Here is a 20125-nt window from a genome sequence, read left to right on the forward strand (position 1 = left end):
AAAGGAACTGTATCTTGCATCAGTCAGTGGGTCTTCAAGAGGCTCAGGGATCTGCAAATCATGTCTTGTTTTGTCATCCATCACTGAATCTACAGCAGCCTGTTCATAATGCTCATTGAATGAATAAACAAAAGGAATATAAAATAGGTTTACTATCTTCTGTGGTGCCTAGGACTGGCCTGGGCAGAATATGGATACTTTTATATCCTTTAGCACAGGAGTAGAGGACTAATAAAGAGTAGAGTTCGTAAATAATGCCAAGTCTAAAAGAAAATACACTATTTAACATGGATCTAGCAAATTCTGTGCCAGCTACAAAAAATACAGAGATGACTAAGATAATTTTTATTTTCGAGGACTAAGAAAATTTTAGGTATCTGGGTCTGTACCAGTTGGTGAACAAATACAAGTAATTCAGCAGTATAACTATTCTACTAGAGACATATACAAGAAACATTTGGGAGGCACACAGAAGGAAGTGATCATCCTTGCCTGCAGAGGTCAGGTGGTCAAGGAAGGATTTATGAAAAAGATTTTACTTTAGTCTTATAAGGAAGTTTACCAGATGAGAGAAAGCACATTTAGCAAAGAAGACACAGGTCTGTGTGAAGGCATAACACACTCCCTTCCAGAGTGGTTCCTGGAAGGGAGTTAACAAAATATGGAAGGAGAGAAAAACGTTATAAAGCACTTTCCTCTAAGGACAGAGCCTGTGCTTTAAAAAGTTCCTGGACTCCTCTTCTCAAAGTACCCATTTCTCCAATAAGATGTGACCTCCAAAGGGGCTTGACAGAGTTAAAAACATGAAGTAACAAAATCAGGGAGGGGAAGACAAACATATTTATTCCACTCCAGTCTATCAGAGGACTTAAAATGTGTACTGCACAGCATTCCCTGTTGTTATCAGCATTGACAAGGGAAGAATGTGCCTTAACAGCAGCTCTGCCCCAAAGCTTGCCGATGGCTGCTATGAGGCTCCCTGTCGGTCCACCGTCTTCCTCGTGGTTGTGCAGTTAATGAGGCTTCCACCCTTGTAGAGACAGGCTCCTTAACTCTAAATTCATTTTGTGCAGAGATGAGGAAAGAATCTAATATACTGACTGTTCCTCAGGTAAGCCATGACTTAAATCCTATCTTAGTATTTAACTATCTTTATTTTCTGATTAAAATAGGAAAAAAAGGGGGAGGGGGTAAAGAAGCAATAGAAAGTATACTGTGCTGATACAGAGACTTTAAACTCTAGTCAGAGTTAAGACTCATATTAAAGGTCGACTGATGGTTCAAAGGAAATAACTACATGGAGTCAGCGAGACGTGCGTCAGTTGAGTCTCATTATTAGCCTCAATAATGTAGGAAAACAATTCTCAACAAAATCGGAGTCCATACTTGTCAGGTACGCTCTGTTGGGCATGGGCAGGTAAAAGTCTAGAGAAATGGGTTCTCTCCATGCCCTGGTAACAAAGAAAGAAGGCTTCTGGTTTGATGAAAAGAGCAGCTCCTGTTCCCAGGTGGTGCCTGAAGCTCACCGGCTGAGGTTAGCAGTGGAATCGAGTGGAGAACTTGGGAGAAACAGGCACAGTCAGAGGCTGGTCACTTGACTTTACTTCCACACCCTGGTACTTGCGTATTGGATTTGCCTTGTGCACCTACAGAATAAGGAAAGATAGTTACCACTGATCAGGATGTTAGAGAACTCTGCGTATAGTTGTTTTTATTTTTTTTCTTCTTGAGAAAATGTTTGTATAGTCTTAGAGATCCAAGTCACTATCCAAAGGTGGGGTGGGGGGGACACACACAACACAGCATAATGGAAAAGCATGTGAGCTTTGGAGCCCACGTAGGTTTCTATTCAGGTCTTGGGGGTCCCTCAGCTTGCACTAAAGAACATCAAGCCTAACCCCAGCTTGATTGTTTATTACTAAGTTTAACAGGGTTGTACACAACTGCAGCAGAAAAGAGATACATGTTAAGAATCTGTCAGAGTGGGGGGTGGGGGGCTGGGATAACTGGGTGAGGGACATTAAGGAGGGCACGTGATATCATGAGCACTGGGTGTTATGTAAGACAGATGAATCACTGAACTCTACCTCTGAAACTAGTAACATACTATATGTTAAAAAAAAATCTCGCAGAGTACAATCTTAAGCTTATCGAGTCTTTATATTCACCCAAACCATGGACAAACAAACAAAAATGATAACCAGGAAGAATTTCTGGGAGAAGGCCATCCTTCCTTCTGGGTAGTCTAAAACAGTCCTGAATTAAGTCAGGTTAGTCGAGAGCTAAGTAGCATTGACCGAACTGTGCTTTAGAATGCTGACATCAGCCTATACTGAGAATCACTCTGAGTAACACCTCTATGATGGGGACAAACACAAGAGGCAGTACCAAGTGTTGAAGAAAAATCAAAGAACTTCAGGCTGGGAAAAAGGCTGGTTTTGTGAGCATATCTAGAGCGGGGACTGTATCATTTTTTCATCCAATCAGCAAACGGCAGCTTGGATTTTGCCAAGAAGCTAGTCCCTTTAATAGTTTGTCCCTAGAGCCTTCTTGAGGCCACAGTCATTACTGCCAACACCTGTACCAGCAGCTGGCCTAGACTTTTTAGACAAAACCGCAAAAACTTATGTATTTATATAATCATCCTTTTATCAATCACATGAAGTTCCATCTGAAACTGTCTCTTTGCTCATTAATGCAGCTTGCTGCCCTCTGAGTGAAAAAGTCCTTAATGTGAATTAAGCTTTCTTTCTGGATAACTTAATATCTAAATCATTATGCTAGTGTTAGCACTGAGGGTCACATGGACCAGTATGTGCTATAACCCCAAGGAATTTGAGTCAGTTATTAAGAGGAAAACGAAAATACAGTTGCCACATAATTCCCATGTCCTTCCCTACCTATGTATTCTTGTCTAATTGTAAAACCACATTGGTTTTCTTAAGTCTAAAGAAAATAATAAAAATAAGTTAGATAAATAAACAAATCCTAGCAATGCATCACTGTGCATGTTATACCACATGATACCCTCCTTATGAAGACCCCTGGAAGAAATTCTATCTGAATTCAGTATCAAGACTAAATGTTTTTTTTTTTTTTTTTTTTAACAACTAGCTTGTTTGTATCTCATGAACACTGTTAGTTTTGTAACCAACAGGTTGGTTCCTAAAAAGAGCTAAAATTATGGCTCAAACTTAGCAGATGCATGGATCACAATGTGCACATCTTTAACATTGTTCACATCACAACTTCGTCACTATTCTTGGTTTGTGTGATTTTCCACCTTCATTCATCTTTGATATGTCCTGGTAGGCCACCTTAGATCCTTTCTGGAACAAGGCAAGGTAGAGATAAAACAAAATAAAGACAACCGTGGGTTAATGAGTGCTCATGCTGCCCAGTTACCAGTTCTTTCCGTAGCCTGGCCAGCTCCTCCCTCTGTTGCTCTTCCTCCTGGTGCCTGGCCTCCTCCAACTGCTGGACTTTCTGAGCTTCTACCTCAGCCATTCTCTTCTCCAGCTCCTGCCGCTCCTTGGCTCTCTTCTCGGTGGCCAGCTGAAAAGGTTCCTGAACTAGAGAACCAGAGAGGCCCTCTGAGTACAGAAACAGAGAGAATATTGGTGCATAAGCAGGACCTACATAAACCTAGCCCCCTGGATGCAGCAAGTGGCACAGACATGCATGGCAACAGAAAGGCTAAACTCTAGGGAAGCCCTGTTAGCAGAAAGGTGGAGCATACCACATACAAAAAGTCCTAGAATTTTAAGTTGGAAGGGCTCCTGGAAACCATCTAATTAGGAGAAAATCTTGATTTTCTTGATGAAATAGCTTGCTTAAAACTACATAGTGATTCTGAGACAGATGTAGGAGGAGAATCCAATTTTCTGACACTTACCCAGAGCTTAAGGAATCAAACATTTTATACCTAAGGCTTGCTTCATGGTGAACTCCAGAAAGAAGTCCTGGTTCTTCCTCCCTCACTTACTACTCTTTGTAAAGTAAAGCCCATAACTGCTGTTGAAATGTCAGCGACTTTTGCCCAGGCTCTTGTTCTGTGAATCTGGCCCCAACATATGCTGCAAACTCAACACAGGTGTGCAGTTCAACAGACAAAAAACCCAGTCTAAGAAGAGAACAACTAGATCCTCTAAAGGAAAATGCTTCTGGTTGACACAGCTAATACTGACATAACTGAGTCCCAGCATCCCCCCTGGGAAGTCTGACAATTCTGCCCTGATCCCCCAAGAGTACATATAATACTACCAGCAACGGATTTCTTCTCTTTCTTGGGAACAAAGGGCTCCTGGGAGATGACTGTGTTTGGACGAGCCTTGAAACAAGCTGCTTCTCTCTGTTGCTTCAGTTCTTCCTCCAGCTATTAGAAAGAAAGCCTGTTAGATAAGCAACAGCACAACCCTCCATAACTGCTGCCTCAGTGGCTCGAGAATTAATGTTTCTAAATGGCTTCATCAATAAAGGCAGGAGATGACTTCATCTCAACCCCAGTTAAAACCCCCTTTACACTAAGTAGATCAGACTAACATAACAACCTCTGAATCCACTAAGAAGTAGAGAATATCTTTAAGGTACTTTTAAGGCCTAACTGAACATCACAAAAATAAACGTGTGGACATTATATACCCTTGGATGGGATAATCTATAAAGTATTCTCTCTTCCAACCCCCAAAAGAATCTAGCCAGAATTTTTTTTTAAGATTTTACTTATTTATTTGAGAGAGAGAAAGAGAGCATGAGTGGGATGGGGAGGGGAGTAGGGGAGAGGCAGAAGGAGAGGGAGAAGCAGACTCCCTATTGAGCAGCGAGCCCAATCTGGGGCTCAATCCCAGGACCCTGAGATCAAGACCTGAGCTAAAGGCAAATGCTTAACCAACTGAGCCACTCAGGTGCCCCAAATCTAACCAGAATTTAATCAAGCCTCTAGATTTAACTACTCATTTATAGGAAATACAGAAGGTACAGGAACATATTAAATAACACCACGGGAATACCATGACCAAAATTGGGATTGTGGAAAATTTATAGGACAAACAAGCCAGTTTATTCCACAAGTAATATGTAACTAGAGGAGCCTACAGAGAAAAAGGGATTTAGAGATTGATCAAACAAATGCAATATGTGGGCCTTATTTGGATCCTGATTTGAACAATTCAACTGTCTAAAAAAATTATGAGGGGCACCTGGGTGGCTCAGTCGTTAAGCAACTGCCTTCGGCTCAGGTCATGATCCCAGGGTCCTGGGATCGAGCCCTGCATTGGGCTCCTTGCTCAGCAGGGAGCCTGCTTCTCCCTCCCCCTCTGCCTGCCACTCCCCACTCCCTCTGCTTGTGCTCTCTCTGTGTCAAATAAATAAAATCTTTAAAAATAAATAAATAAATAAATAATGAGATTTGGGGATATAAGAACACTATTTGTCACTATTAAGGGATTACTATTAATCTTTTTATGTGTGATAGTATTATGGGTTTTTTTTTAATACTTGTATTTTTAAAGATACATACTGAAGATATAAAGATACATATATATCTTTACTTGCTGTTTTTGGATGAAATGAAGTGATACCTAGAATTTGCTTCAAAGTAGTCCTTTGTTGGTAGAAATATCTAGTATAGAGGTTAAGTAGGTAGAAATGCAGATGAAGGGGTGCCTGGGTGGCTCAGACACGAATGGGTGTCTGCCTTTGGCTCAAGTCATGATCCCAGGGTCCTGGGATCAAGCCCCACGTTGGGCTCCTGGCTCAACGGGGAATCTGCTTCTCCCTCTCCCTCTGCCTCTCCCCCTGCTTATGCTCTCTCTCTGTCTCAGATAAATAAAATCTTCAAAAAAAAAAAGAAATGCAGATGAAGTAAGATTTTCCATGTTTTGATCATTATAGAACCAAGTGACAGGTTCATGGAAGATCATTATACTAGCCTCTCTACTTTTGTGTATGTTTGAAAAACTTAAAAAAAAAATTTTTATTATAGGAAATACGCCACACAGACATTTTGTGTCATGGTCCTGGAAAGAGAGATTCATTACTACTTCCAAAACAACAGTTTTCCTAGGGAACACCACCACCAAGGGACCTATGTGCAGTCATGTAAGCAATCGCATCTCTTGACTTCCTAGAAATATTAGCCCAGAGCTCCTTTTGGACAGAGTCCAGATAAGTGATGATATAAAAACACTGACAAACTTAGGGATTCAGGGGAATTTTTTTCCAAATAGGGCAGAATTAGATCCCAATTATACCAGCCAACAACCAATTAACTGTTTTTAATCACTTGTCATCTACAAAGAGCACACTATGTTGAGAAGACAGCATACCATACTGAGGATCTATTCTCACCATACTGTTTCTTATCAAAGTATCAACAGAAAGGAGTGAACATGTAAGGAACAAATCTAACAGATGGAATAGATGAGATCTTAAACTCCTGATGCAAAGAGAGCCTGTTGGTTCTCACATTCCCCAGATGATCACTTGGAGCAGAGGTCAGCAAACTTCAGCCTGCAGGCTAAATCCAACTTGCAATCCCTTTTTGTACAGTCCTTGAGGTAAGTCTAGTTTTCACATTTTCAAAGGGTTGAAACCTACACACACACACACACACACACACATACACACACACAGAATATGTGACAGAGACCATATGTAACCTACAAAACCTAAAATATTTACTATCTGGTCTTTTATTTTTTATTATTTTTTTAAAGATTTATTTATGAGAGAGAGAGAGAGAGAGAGAGAGCGCACATGAGCAGGGGGAGGGGCAATGGGAGAGTAAGACAAGCAGACTCCCGGCTCAGCAGGGAGCCTGATGTGGGGCTCGATCCCAGGACCCTGAGATCATGACCTGAGCCGAAATCAAAGAGTTGGACACTTAACTGAGCCACCCAGGCGTCCCACTATTTGGTCTTTTATAGAAAGTCTGCTGATCCCTGATTTAGAGTGAGAGTCCCTGAAATAATCCAGTATTTTAGTTCTCAGATGAATTTTAGTGTAGTGGGTCTACCTCTTCTAACAAACCAACAATGAAGCAATGAACATTTTAGCTGCTCTCCCATCCCCCACCTGGTGCTTCCAAGTCTGTGCCTTCAGAGCACCTCTTCTGTCAGTCTCCAAGCAGAAAGGCTCAATCTGAGTTGTGTTCTTCACCTTCTTCTCTGGCAGGTTAATGGTGTCAAAATGAGGCAAAGGAAGTGCCTTAAACTTGGGCACCTAACAGAAAAGAAAACATAAGATTTAAGATCCTAAGGTCTCTCTAGCTAGAAAGCAAGAGCTGCTCCAGAGTATCTGGATGAATCTGAAATATAGGAAAGGCCAGTTTTCAAAGCAGCATGGTATGTATAGCAGAAAGAGTAAGGGGCTCAAAAGGAAATCTAGGTTATCCTCCCAATATTGCCAATAACTGGCAACACGATCACAGGAAAGTCACTTAATCTCCTTGCGCCAGTAGGGTTATTAAAAACTTGCCCTATTTATACTTCATAACATTCTTAGAGGGATCAAAGGAAGTATTATGCTACTTGCAGAAATGGAAACACCTACCTCCCCTTTCTGCAGTTCTTTTATTTTCTTTTCCTTCTGTAACTGACGTTCTTTGTCTCGAGAATCAAAAGAGAAAGGGCATATTTCCACAGTTCTTGCCTCCGGGATTTGGGGCTTAAAAGGCACCCCATAATGTGGCACAGGTTGAGCTCTTATCACTACCGGCTCCTCCTCTTCCTAAGGGAAAAACTGTAGTTTAGACACAAGCTCTCTCTCACCTCCACAGAATGTGGTGTCAGAAGACAGTATTTGAAAGAAATTAATTAAGGCAAGTTACTCAACCTCCTAGGTGTCTTTGCTTCCTTTTCTATCAAAGAGGGATAATACCTAAGTCACCTACCACTTCATAGGGGTGAGACCAGTGTGAAAGCATTTGATAAAGGACTAACACAATTACTCTTAAAGGATCTAAAGTTTTTCACAGGAAGGTTGTAAAAATGAAATGAGATCAAACAGTGTGAACAAAGTGAAGAACAGAGGAAAGGTACTAAGTAAGCATATACCTTGGCCTCTTCTTTGACCCAGCCTCCAGACTCCACTAAAACATGTGACTGAGAGTTAATGGTTGCCAAACCCAGAATAGGACCTAGTAAGTTGTTTGGGTTCAAGCTGGTAACATAAGATTACGGTGTATTTTAGTTTCAAATGAACCTATAAAAAGGTTTATGCTTGAGATCTGCTATAAAATTACCCTAACTCTGGATATTTATAGATAAAATGGGAGATGTAACAAGATACTAGCCTGATCAATGACGGTTTATGTATTCCAATTTCATGAACCATCACTACACAGTAACCTTAGCGACCCTTGGGTTAGTGGAGATCAGACAGGGAGGACATAACTGCTCAGTGTGAATTTTAAAAGTCCCTCACTGAACGGTGACAATAGCTTAGGCAAAATAAAATACAGGGCTTGTCAACTTTATTCAAGTTATGACAGGCTGATTTTCAATGCTATAGAAATAGACAGGCATCCAATAAGTTGCATAACCAGTCACTACTGAAAGCCAGAAGATTCATACCCTTACCAATTACTTTGCTCTTGGGGGAGCAAAAAAGATGATCAAATGTTCATACCCACTGTTAAAGACAACTCCAGATAAGAGTGACTGCCTTTGAATTCCATTAAGCTTAAGAAAGAGGAATGTTAAATTGATAAAGTAGAAGGAAGAAAACTCCCTTTATCCCAGGGAATCACCTCATCTTCTTTGGTGGGCATTCGAATTCTGTTCTTCAGTGCAAAGGCCGGTGACTTGGGAACAGTGATTGGAAGTACTTTCTTTTCAGGAACACCCTGCAAGGAGTAAGCAATTCAATTAGACATCCCAGAACAATCTCTACTAGGCTGTGTGGTTAAGATCAAATCCCTCTCGAGGAGGCTGGGTGGCTCAGTCGGTTAAGCGTCTGTCTTCGGCTCAGGGCATGATCCCAGGATCCTGGGATTGAGTCCTGGGTTGGGTTTTCTGCTCAGTGGGGAGTCTGCTTCTCGCTCTCCCTCTGCCTGCCGCCCCCCCTGCTTGTGCTGTCAAATAAATAAATAAAAACCTAAAAAAAAAAAAAAAGATCAAATCCCTCTCTTAAAGGGGAGTTCACATACCAGGAATCAAAAAAAGGCTTTAGTATATTGCTGTTTACCCAGCATACTGAAACACAGTAGCAGTCCAAAGGTGGATTATCATACAGAAGAGCAGCAAATAACAAGGGGATGGCTGGAGTACTATATTCAGTAAAAATAGGATTCATCACAATCTTTTTTGGTGCTTATGAAAAACACTCACCACAACAGAAAACAAACTAATGCCAATATTTTATTGTTTCTCTTCCTTTCTATACTCTAATCACTCAAAAATAAAAAGACCTCCAAATGTATCTAGGATCAGAATAGATAACTGTCCATTTTCTTCAACTTATTCCTCATACAACTCTATAATGAAAACTTAGGTTCAAAAACATCACCCTCAGGGTGCCTGGCTGGCTCAGTCGGTGGAGCATGTGACTCCTGATCTCATGGTTGCCAGTCTGAGCCCCATATTGGGTGTAGAGATTACTTAAAAATAAAATCTTAAAGGGGCACCTGGGTGGCTCAGTTGGTTAAGCGACTACCTTCGGCTCAGGTCATGATCCTGGAGTCCCGGGATCGAGTTCCGCATCGGGCTCCCTGCTCAGCAAGGGGTCTGCTTCTCCCTCTGATCTCTTCCCTCTCATGCTCTCTGTCTCTCATTCTCTCTCTCAAATAAATAAATAAAATCTTTAAAATAAATAAATAAATAAAATAAAATCTTAAAAAAAAAAAATCACCCTCAAAAGGCAAATGGGAAAAAGTATTGGACAAGAGCTAAATTATCTTCTGCCAAACAAATAGACAAAGAAAGAACAAGCAGTTCACAAAGATACACAAGAGACTCGATCTCAATAATTTTTAAAAATATAAATTAAATCAGGTTATTCTTCACCTATAAGATTGAGTAATATTTGTAAGACTGATTAATACCAGTGTTGGCATGTACAAAAGAGAAGTCGGCACTCACATATAGTTGGGTAAGAGTATAGATCATAAATTGGTACAACCTTTGGGAATTACCTATTAATTTTTTTTTTTTTAAAGATTTTATTTATTTGATGGAGAGAGCGAGAGAGAGAGTGCGCACAGCAGGGGGAGCAGCAGAGAAAGAGGGAGAAGCAGGCTCTCTGCTGAGCAGGGAGCCGGTGCGGGGCTCAATCCCAGGACTCTGGGATCACGACCTGAGCTGAAGACAGACATTTAACCAACTGAGCCACCCAAGCGCTCCCTCCTTTTTTTTTTTTTTTTAAGATTTTATTTATTCATTTGACGGAGGAGGGTGGGAATTACCTATTAAATTTTTAAATGGTCATACTCTCTCACCCAATATTCTACCTTTAGTATTTGATCTCTAGTTTAGTTTTTGGTTTTAGGTATTATTTCAATTTTTTTTTTAAAGAATTAAAAATTGCAAATAACTAAATTATTTATCAAGAAAGGATCAGTTAAATCCTTTTTTAAATTGTGGTGCATCTGTAGAAAAGAATATTATATAGCCATGAAAAAGAATTAAATAAATCTTTATTACTGACATGGTGTTCATAATATTGAGGGGAGAAGGACAAGTTGCTGAAATAGAGAATATTATTTTTTTGTTTTTAAAATATATATAATTAACTTAAGCATAGAAAATAAAATGTGGCGGGCGCCTGGGTGGCTCAGTTGTTAAGCGTCTGCCTTCGGCTCAGGTCATGATCCCAGTGTCCTGGGATCGAGCCCCGCATCGGGCTCCCTGCTCAGCGGGAAGCCTGCTTCTCCCTCCCCTGCTCTCCCTGCTTGTGTTCCCTCTCTCACTGTGTCTCTCTCTGTCAAATAAATAAATAAATAAAATCTTTAAAAAAAAAGAAAAGAAAAGAAAATGTGGGAAGAACAGCTGTTAACTCTCATACCTCTTTGAGAGTAGATTAAGGGAAGCGATGAATTTTCTATATTCCATAATTCTCATACATTCAACTACTCTGAAGATTTTTCCCTTCATGATTCCAAAAACACTGCCAACATTTTAAATCCTTGCAGGCTCAGTTACATGTATGATACTGTGCACGTCATTCAAGACTAAGACATTTTAGAAAGTTGTTCCATAAGCACTCTCTGATTCTCATAGAATTAATACTCTATCACAAATCTGGCAATTAATCCTAACTACAAAATGGTATCTCTTGGGCTTTTTTGAATGAAGGGTTATGACCAGATCAATTTAAAAAATATAAAAATAAAAACTGCAGTATTTACAACAGCCAAACCATGGAAGCAGTCCACATATCCACTGATAGATAAATGGCTAAAAAAGCTGTGGGGGGGGGGGGGTGTGTGTGCGTGCGTATACACACACCAATGTGTATTGGTGTATACACACACCCAATACCAATGGCATATTATTTAGCCATTACAAAAAGAATGAAATCTTGCCATTTACAACAACATGGATGGAGCTAGAGAGTAGAGTACTAAATAAAACAAGTCAGTCAGAGAAAGACAAAAACCGTAAGATTTCACTCCCATGCATAATTTAAAAAACAAATGAGCCAAGGAAAAAAGAGAGAGAGAAACCAAGAAAGAGACTCTTAACTATAAAGAACAAACTGATGGTTACTGGAAGGGAGGGGAGATGGGAGAAATAGGGGATGGGGGTTAAAGAGTACACTTAACATGATGAAAAAATAAAATAAAATGGTAAGATCAAACCCTTATTTGTTACATTCACATGTGTATGTTGCCTCACTCTGCCCTCTCTTCTGCTTCCTCTCCACCTCTTCACTACCATACAAGGCCACACCACTGATTGCCTGTACCATTCCACTAGCCCTGTAATAGTCTTTCAGCTTCTCATCTCATTCCTCCAATCTGTCTTCTATATATAGTCAGAACTACTTGTCTAAGACACATCGGATCACATAACTTCCTGACTTAAAGTTCTTTAATGGCTCCTAGGCTACCTACAATAGTATAACAAATTCCTTGCCATGAAGTACAAGGTGCCTCATGATATGGTGCCCTGCCTGACTCTCCAGCCTTATCTCTTGCCCCTCCCTACAGCTCACCCTCCAACCACTATGAACTACTGGCAGTTGCCAAAATGTTAACGCTGGTTCTCTCAATAACTTTGTGTTCTCTCTGAAATGTCCCAGGTGCTTGGAAGCACCTAAGCCTTTTTTCAAGCCTCCACTGAAGCATCTCTTCTTTTATAAAGGCTTTCAATTGATCTCTCCACTCCCAGAACCTATGAAATGACCCCTCTTTCCCTGTATATAGTTCTATGACAGTACATAAAAAACTTGACAGCACTTGTGTATTTAGATGTTCAACTCCTGCTAGCCTTCAAGAGTGTGGACTGTTATTCCACTAATCCCTAGTACCTAACAAAGACCTTGGCAAGTATAAGGCATTCAGTAAATGTTCATTGAATACATATAGTAAAAATGAATAACAATTTGTACCTTGGACTCTTGGACTCTAATTTATACCCTGGGAGAGAGACTTCTCCTTAATCCCAACAATGCTGTGACTGCTTAAAACATGTTTGGAAAGTCTTTCTTGGAGTGGCCTTCAAAGCTAATTTTTAAGCAATGCAAGGTAGTGGCTCAATATTTACTTTTAATTAAGCAAAACTATTTCCAGCTCTATTATCTTGGACTACTTAGTTTTAGTTCCAAATGATTTAGATTAGCTCTTAAAAGCAAATTAATCTTTAAAATATGAACATTTGCCCCTGCTGAAGAGATCTAAGACTGTGCCACAGGCTCCAAGATAAGTGGCTTTTCCAAAATGCTTTGTATAGTATGAGTCATTGAAAAGAATTTATACCCTGCCAAGGTGACCACTGTAAAGAGAATGCTCATTCTGCTGTGGAAGCTGTTTTCTAAAGAAATCCAGGTTCAGGGGCACCTGGGTGGCTCAGATGGTTAAGCATCTGCCTTCAGCTCGGGTCATGATCCCAAGTTCCTGGGACTGAGCCCCACATTGGCTCCTGGCTCAGCGGGGAGCCTGCTTCTCCCTCTGCCTCTCTCCCTGCTCGTGCTCTCTCCCTCTCTGTATCTCTGTGTTTCGAATGAATAAATAAAATCTTTAAAAAAAAAAAAGAAAGAAAGAAAGAAATCCAGGATCACTAGGAACAGTGAAATCCCATATAGCAGAAATTGTAATGAGAGTGACAAAAGTCCATGAAATGGGTTTTCAAATAATGCTTACCATAAAACAACAAGAGCCTGTTGTTCTACAGGTGGCCACCAGCCTCTTGCTCGAGCACACTCAGGGCATGTGGGAGTGGGAAGAACATGATGCAAGGCTCAGAGGTTGGTTCCAGCCCTGCTCTGATTCTAATCTGCATAACTTGGGGCACATTAGAGAGCCTTCTAGGCCTTGGGTTTTGTTTTTTTTTAAAGATTTTATTTATTTGAGAGAGAGAGCGTGAAGAAGAGAGCAGAAGCAGGGGGGAGCAGCAGAGGGAGAGAAGCAGACTCCCTACTGAGCAGGGAGCCTGACGTGGGGCTCAATCCCAGGACCCTGACATCATGATCTGAGCCAAAAGCAGACACTTAACTGACTGAGCCACCCAGGCACCCTGGTTTTGTTTTTTCTTTTAAGATTTTATTTATTGGGGGAGGAGAGAAAACGAGTGGGGGGAGGGGCAAGAGAGAGGGAGAAGCAGATTCCCTGCCGAGTGTGAAGCCCAACGCGGAGCCTGGTCCCAGGACCCTGAGATCATGACCTAAGCCAAAGTCAGACACTTAACTGACTGAGCCACCCAGCTCATTTCTTTTCATAAAGTAATTGAAATAAATACCCGAGGATTCATTTAATTCTAAAATAATCCCTCTTTTCCTTTCTTCCCCTTTCTACATCCACCCAGCAGAGATATGCATTTTAAAAGAGCAACGGAGGGGCACCTGGGTGGCTCAGTCGTTAAGCATCTGCCTTCGGCTCAGGTCATGATCCCAGGCTCCTGGGATGGAGCCCCGCATCAGGCTCCCGGCTCCACGGGAGGCCTGCTTCTCCCTCTCCCACTCCCCCTGCTTGTGTTCCCTCTCTCGCTGTCTCTCTCTCTCTGTCAAATGAATAAATAAAATCTTTGGAAAAATAAATAAATAAAAGAGCAACGGAAATCTCTAATAAATAAACCACGAAAGAGCTATCTAGGAGTGGGCTCAATCTTCACTAATTGGGGGAGAGGAAAAGGTGATTTATGAATATCAACTCTGCAGCAACTACCCACCCATACCCCATCTCTACTGCAATCAACACTAACTGGGGGCTCAATCAGAAATTTAAAAAAGCGGGGACACGTGGGTGGCTCACCTGGTTAAGTGCCAGACTCTTTGATTTCAGCTCAGGTAGTGAGGGTTGTGAGATTGAGCCCGTGTCGTGCTCCGTGCTCAGCACAGAGTCTGCTTGAGATTCTGTCTCCCTCTACCCCTCCCTTCGGTCATTGGTCATACGCTCTCTGTCTCTCTCTCTCTCAATAAATAAATAAATAGGTAAATAAATAGATAAATATTTTTTAAAAAATAAAAATTAAACAAAAATTTAAAAAATGAATTTTGGTTTTCTAAAAACAGAAGGCTTCTTGTTTTACTATTTTAAGTTTTCCTAATTGTAAGCTCTTTGAGGGCAGGAATGTCGCCGTTTACATTCCTTTGCATTCTCCACAGGACCTACAAGAAGTAGTAATTAGTTCGGTGAATGTATGCTGATTGACAGTACTGTCCTTATTTGTTTACATATCAATCTGCTCCACCAAACTGAAAACTTTGAGGAGGAGTGATGTGTTTTCCCCCATCTTTGAATTCCTAGTACCTAACACAGCCTAGGCCGGTGCATTTCAGCTGGTACTGTTACTCACTCAATTACCCAATATCAGAGTGCTTCTGCAGCAATATTAGGTGCAGGGGATATAAAAGTGACTAAGAGAGATGTACACAGTCCCTGCTTTCAGGGAGCTCACATTCTAGTGGAGGAAAAGAGACAACGAAAAGGTAACAAATCAGGTATTCCCTGATTTTCAAAAAGTGTTCTGAAGAAACCTAGCAGAATATGCAGCTAAAGGATAATGGGGGGAAGCTCCTAATGGGAAGCTCCGGAAAGATAGCTCTAGAGAAGTGGTATGTGGTTAGAAGTGGGCAATGTGGGTGGGCAGATGGTGCACTTAGGGAAAGCAGCCCAGGATGGGGGAGGGGGTGTTAGGGGTGAGCACTTCTCCCTATGGCAGGATATGCCCCCAAATGCCCTGGGACAAGAGCAGTTAGGAAATTACTGTGAGGAAATGTTATCTCAGGGAGTATGGAAAAAAAAAGCCTGCTGGTCTCCCCAAGTCATCCCTAAAATATCGCTGCTAAAATTACTCACTGGCCTCACCAGCACCACATCCACCTCTGTGGTGCCCCATCTCCCCACTAGATGTCGGCACCAAGTTCACATTTCACACTCTTGAGCTCAAGGTTTTCATCACTCCACCTCTGCCCCAAGAGCCCTTTTTTCATCTCTGCCTCATGGCCCACTGCTGCCCAAGCCCATCTCTCATCAGCCCTGTTGTCTCCTTGCCACCCATCAACCACAAGTTTAAGAGCACAAGAAATACCATAAGGACACGCGGAAAGAGTTTCAGCACCAGAGGGACGTGGATGAAGAACAACAGTGGCAAACAGACAAGCTGCATTTGGGCTCTGGGAAGCAGGCTCCTCTGTTCTGCTAGAAGAATCCCAAACTAGAAGTTACAGGACCTAATCTCGATTCTGCCACCAACTTTTAAAAATGGTTCCATGAGCAAGCCACATTCCTCTTTCAAAGCCTCCCTTTCTAAAAAATGAAGAGGGTGAGAGAAGACACCTAATGTCTCCTATGCTTTGCTTCTCTAGAAACCAAGAGTTGAAGTGAAATCACTGGAAATTTTAGAAGGGAGAACTACAAACAGCCAGTGCCAAACTCAAAAACTGGGTTTGCTAAAATAAACAATGGTAAGTCAGCACTGTGGGGTAGAATAATAATAGTGCTGGAGGAGATGATGGGTTCAAATCCTGGTTCTGCATACTAGATACCTCCTAATGTCTCTTCCTTATCCAAAAAATAGGGCTAAAAATAAAACCTATCTCTTAAGAATTGTTTCAAGAAATAAGTACGATAATCTACATAGAACACTCGGTATGAGGTAAGCATGCGATAAAATGACAGTTATTACTATTAACAACATGACTGCTTACTGTGTGTCAGACACTAAGTTCTCACTGAGGCTCTCTCTCTTCCATGCTACACATAACAAATCAAAACTCCAGGGGTGGGGCCCAGGAATCTGTTTATGTAATAAGATCCCCAGAGGATTCTGAGAACCTGCTGGATTTGGCAAACACTTCCCTGGAGCACCACGTCAATTCAGTTGCATCTTACTTACTTACCTAGTGCATTGCTGATCTGCTTATCCAGAATTCTCAACAAGGCATAACCTGGTACAAGGCTACTTTAAGATCTCACTTAACTAACTCCTACTGAACTCTAGGCACCCTTCCACATGTACCACTTCACCCTAGCATGTCCAAAGTAAAACAAACTGCCAGCCCAATTTCCTAAATCAGCGTTTCTAAAAATAAAGTTCAGGTAAGACAGATAATATGGAAGGGGATGTTAGGTGGGATGCAGACTGCTTTTCTTAATAGTCACATATTTCCTAAGACCTTTCCATTTAAAAAGGTACATTCTCCCTGCTCTAGGTGTGTGGGGTGGGATGGAGGACCACCCTGCCCTAGGGTGTGTGGTGGGTGTCTTTATGATAATCACCTGTGACCAACAAAGAATAATTACCCCCTAAAAAGGAAGTAAGCCATTGAAGGTATTATCACTAGAGATGTCAAAAGGATTTAAGTTCCCTGGTTAGCTTTCTATAAAAAACCAACCCTAAAGGCCCTCAGTGGCAACCCTGTGGCAACCCTGTCAGGACCCCTCTCACTCTTGAGAGCTTTTTCTGTATCTTCACTTAATAAACTTCCATCGCTTTACTCACAAAAAATAAAAAAATAAAAATAAAATAAAAATAAAGAGGTACCTTCTTCTATTTTAATATAAAAGCACAGACCCTGAAACCATACTACCTAGTATCCCAGCTCTGCCATTGGTTAGTTTATGATCTCAGGCAAGTTATTTAATCTCTGTATTTCCTAACTGTAAAACAGATTGATAATAAGACCTATAGTGTTTACCTCATAGGGTTATTATGAGAATTAAATAAGTTATTATATAAATTGAAGAGCTTAGACTAAGACTTGGCAAATAAGCTTTATATATTAGCTATTACTATTGTTATTCATGGCAAAAAGTACTGGTGTTCCATTTACATAGTGATTTAAATGTTCCCTTTAAAATTACCTTAAAAATGAGTTGATTTTAAGAATATATAAAGTCAGGGGAGCCTGGGTGGCTCAGTCAGTTAAGTGTCTGCCTTCAGCTCAGGTCATGATCCCAGGATCCTGGGATTGAGTCCCGCATCAGGCTCCTTGCTCAGCAGGGAGCCTGCTTCTCCCTTGTCTGCCTTGTGCTCTCTCTCTCTCCGACAAATAAATTAATAAAATCTTAAAGAAGAAAGAAAGAAAGAGGAAAGAAAGAAAGCAAGAAAGAGAGGGAGGGAGGGAGGGAGGGAGGGAAGGAAGGAAGGAAGGAAGGAAGGGAGGGAGGGAGGGAGGGAAAGAAAGGGGGGCGCCTGAGTGGCTCAGTCGTTAAGCGTCTGCCTTTGGCTCAGGTCATGATCCCGGAGTCCTGGGATCGAGCCCCACCTGGGCTCCCTGCTCAGCAGGGAGTCTGCTTCTCCCTCTTCCACTCCCCCCTGCTTGTGTTCCTGCTCTCTCTCTCTGTCAAATAAATAAATAAAATCTTTATTTAAAAAAAAGAGAAAGAAAGGAAGGCAGTCTCACATGCAGAAAGCTCTCAGTTGAAAGAAGTTAAGGGGTGGGAACAGGGGAAGAACTATTTCTAAGCTTTATGATGCTTTTCTAAAGCCTGGAAAACATAACTCTGGGTTGCTTCTGACTTAGTGCTAAGAAAATAGAGTAAACAAAACTAAGTACACAGTCCAAGGTAATATATTGGTGCACAGTTTCACTTAAAACCATGATGACTCAAAACGACAAGCAAAAAGAAAGAAAATGCGAAAAGAAAATTCTTAGTACCTGGACATAAGTCAGTCCAATGCAGGAGGAGAATATTTCCCCATCTGCACAGAAATTATCTAAAACCCATCTTTGCACTTATGGAGATGAACTCTATTACTTATTCTTTGACTGTGGCATCTCTTCCTAATTGTACATTTTCTCTAAATTCCTGACTATAAGCCCACCAACACACAACCCACTTCTCTGATCTAGTTTCCACTTGCTCCTCTTGATATACTTCTTTTCTCTAGCTTAACTGACCCCACCCACTTTCCAGTAACCCCCCACCGTATTTCCCACCTTCAGGCTTTTATGTTACTTCTGCCTGGAATGCTCTGCCAGTCCACCTGCATTTCTACAAGTCCAAATTCTACCATATAATGGAGAGGCAATATAATGAAGTGTTAAGATCAGGAACTCTGGAGCTAGAGTGCCTGAATTCTTATCCTTGCTCCACCATTCACTAGCAGAGTGCCCTAGGAATGCCACCTAACTCTCTGCACCTCAACTGCCTCATCTGAAACCAGTGATAATTACAGTAAATCACCTGCAGGCGTTGTGGTCAAAATGAATGGGTTAATACATGGAAGGGGCTTAGAGCGTGCCTGGCACATAGTGAAAGTGTCAGTGATTACGACAGTAACAACAGACGATGATGATGATGATGATGATGATGATATGAAGGTTTGGGTCATATGCTCCTCCTCCACAAAGCATTCCCTGAACCTTCTGTCTGGAAGAAATCATTATCTCCTTTGAGTTCCTATAGTACTTTCAACTGTCACCTCTCTTAGAACACTTCTAATTTTATATTATTTACACGTATGTTGTCTCCCTTACTCAACTTTAACTTTCCTGAGACCAAAATCCACTTCTGATGTGTCTCTTTATCACCTACAGCTCCTAATACAATGCCCTGATCATAGTATCTACTCAAACATTTGTGAACGGGTGGATGTTTGGTCACAAGCAGGATGTTTCCGCCAGCATGTAGAGCCTCAACCATTCTTTTTTTTTTTTTAAAGATTTTATTTATTTATTTGACAGAGAGAGACACAGCGAGAGAGGGAACACAAGCGGGGGGGGCGGGGGGGAAAGGGAGAAGCAGGCTTCCCACAGAGCGGGGAGCCCGATGCGGGGCTCGATCCTGGTACTCTGGGATCATGACCTGAGCCGAAGGCAGACACTTAACGACTGAGCCACCCAGGCGCCCGAGCCTCAACCATTCTTACCACAACATCTTCCAAGATTTTAGTAGGGCAAGGTCTGGAATGAAATTCAAAGTGTTCATCCTCTGATTTCTTCTTTGACTCCCGCTCCTGGATTCTCTTCTCAATTTCCAAATCAAAGCCAATAGGCTGAGTGGGTGGCTTCACAGGTGGTTTCTTGGGCAAGATGGGCCCACCTTCAAGAATTCTGGGATCAAGTTCCCGTGCTTTGAATTTGTATCTGTAAGATGAGAGTTTAAATGACAACCACAAAAAAAAATTTTGTTAATAAAATAAAAGCTACACAAACAACAAAGTAAGCCAAAACAGAAAAATAGTAATTATTATGATTACCCAAGCATAGCAAAATTTCAACTCTCTCCATAGTCTTTGTCTCTACCTCCAGAGCAAAGAATTAAGGAGCCAGTTCTAACATTCCCACCGCTTTAAAGATTGGGGTTTCTCTTCCCAGAGGAAGCTGCTCCTCCTCAAAAGAAGTACAAAAAGCAATGAAAGCAGAATACAGGAGACAAACTCCAGTGCTAACCACATTATGTTCCTCCACCAATAATAGCTGTAATGAGCCCTTGGGTAGCCATAAAGGGTGGCATCTACCTAAACGAAGTTCAGAGGACACTCCTTAATTAGAATCCTGAGTAAGTTCTCCCACCCCAACC

At 41.4% G+C, this 20125-nt stretch overlaps 1 protein-coding gene across 6 annotated transcripts in view; it reads right to left on the bottom strand.

The window, feature by feature from the left end:
* Positions 1–822: 822 nt before the first annotated feature.
* The window catches only part of TPX2 (TPX2 microtubule nucleation factor), a 57422-nt gene continuing 38119 nt past the window's right edge, over positions 823–20125 (bottom strand). For 4 of the 6 annotated variants that reach the window (XM_045885564.2, XM_045885563.2, XM_054510040.2 and 1 more), the window contains 7 exons: positions 19473–19689; positions 8750–8845; positions 7552–7728; positions 7075–7221; positions 4264–4375; positions 3406–3593; positions 823–1646 (listed from right to left, as the gene is read on the bottom strand). In XM_045885564.2, coding sequence (XP_045741520.1) covers positions 1536–1646; positions 3406–3593; positions 4264–4375; positions 7075–7221; positions 7552–7728; positions 8750–8845; positions 19473–19689 — 1048 coding nt within the window. In that variant the 3' untranslated portion in view covers positions 823–1535. The remainder of the gene's footprint in view (positions 1647–3405; positions 3594–4263; positions 4376–7074; positions 7222–7551; positions 7729–8749; positions 8846–19472; positions 19690–20125) is intronic. The other 2 variants (XM_064572968.1, XM_045885565.3) reach the window with 1 other exon arrangement.

This window comes from Mirounga angustirostris, unplaced genomic scaffold (genome assembly GCF_029215605.1).
Source record: "Mirounga angustirostris isolate CCGP_5_RB_7025 unplaced genomic scaffold, mMirAng1.0.hap1 SCAF_10, whole genome shotgun sequence".
NCBI lineage: Eukaryota > Metazoa > Chordata > Mammalia > Carnivora > Phocidae > Mirounga > Mirounga angustirostris.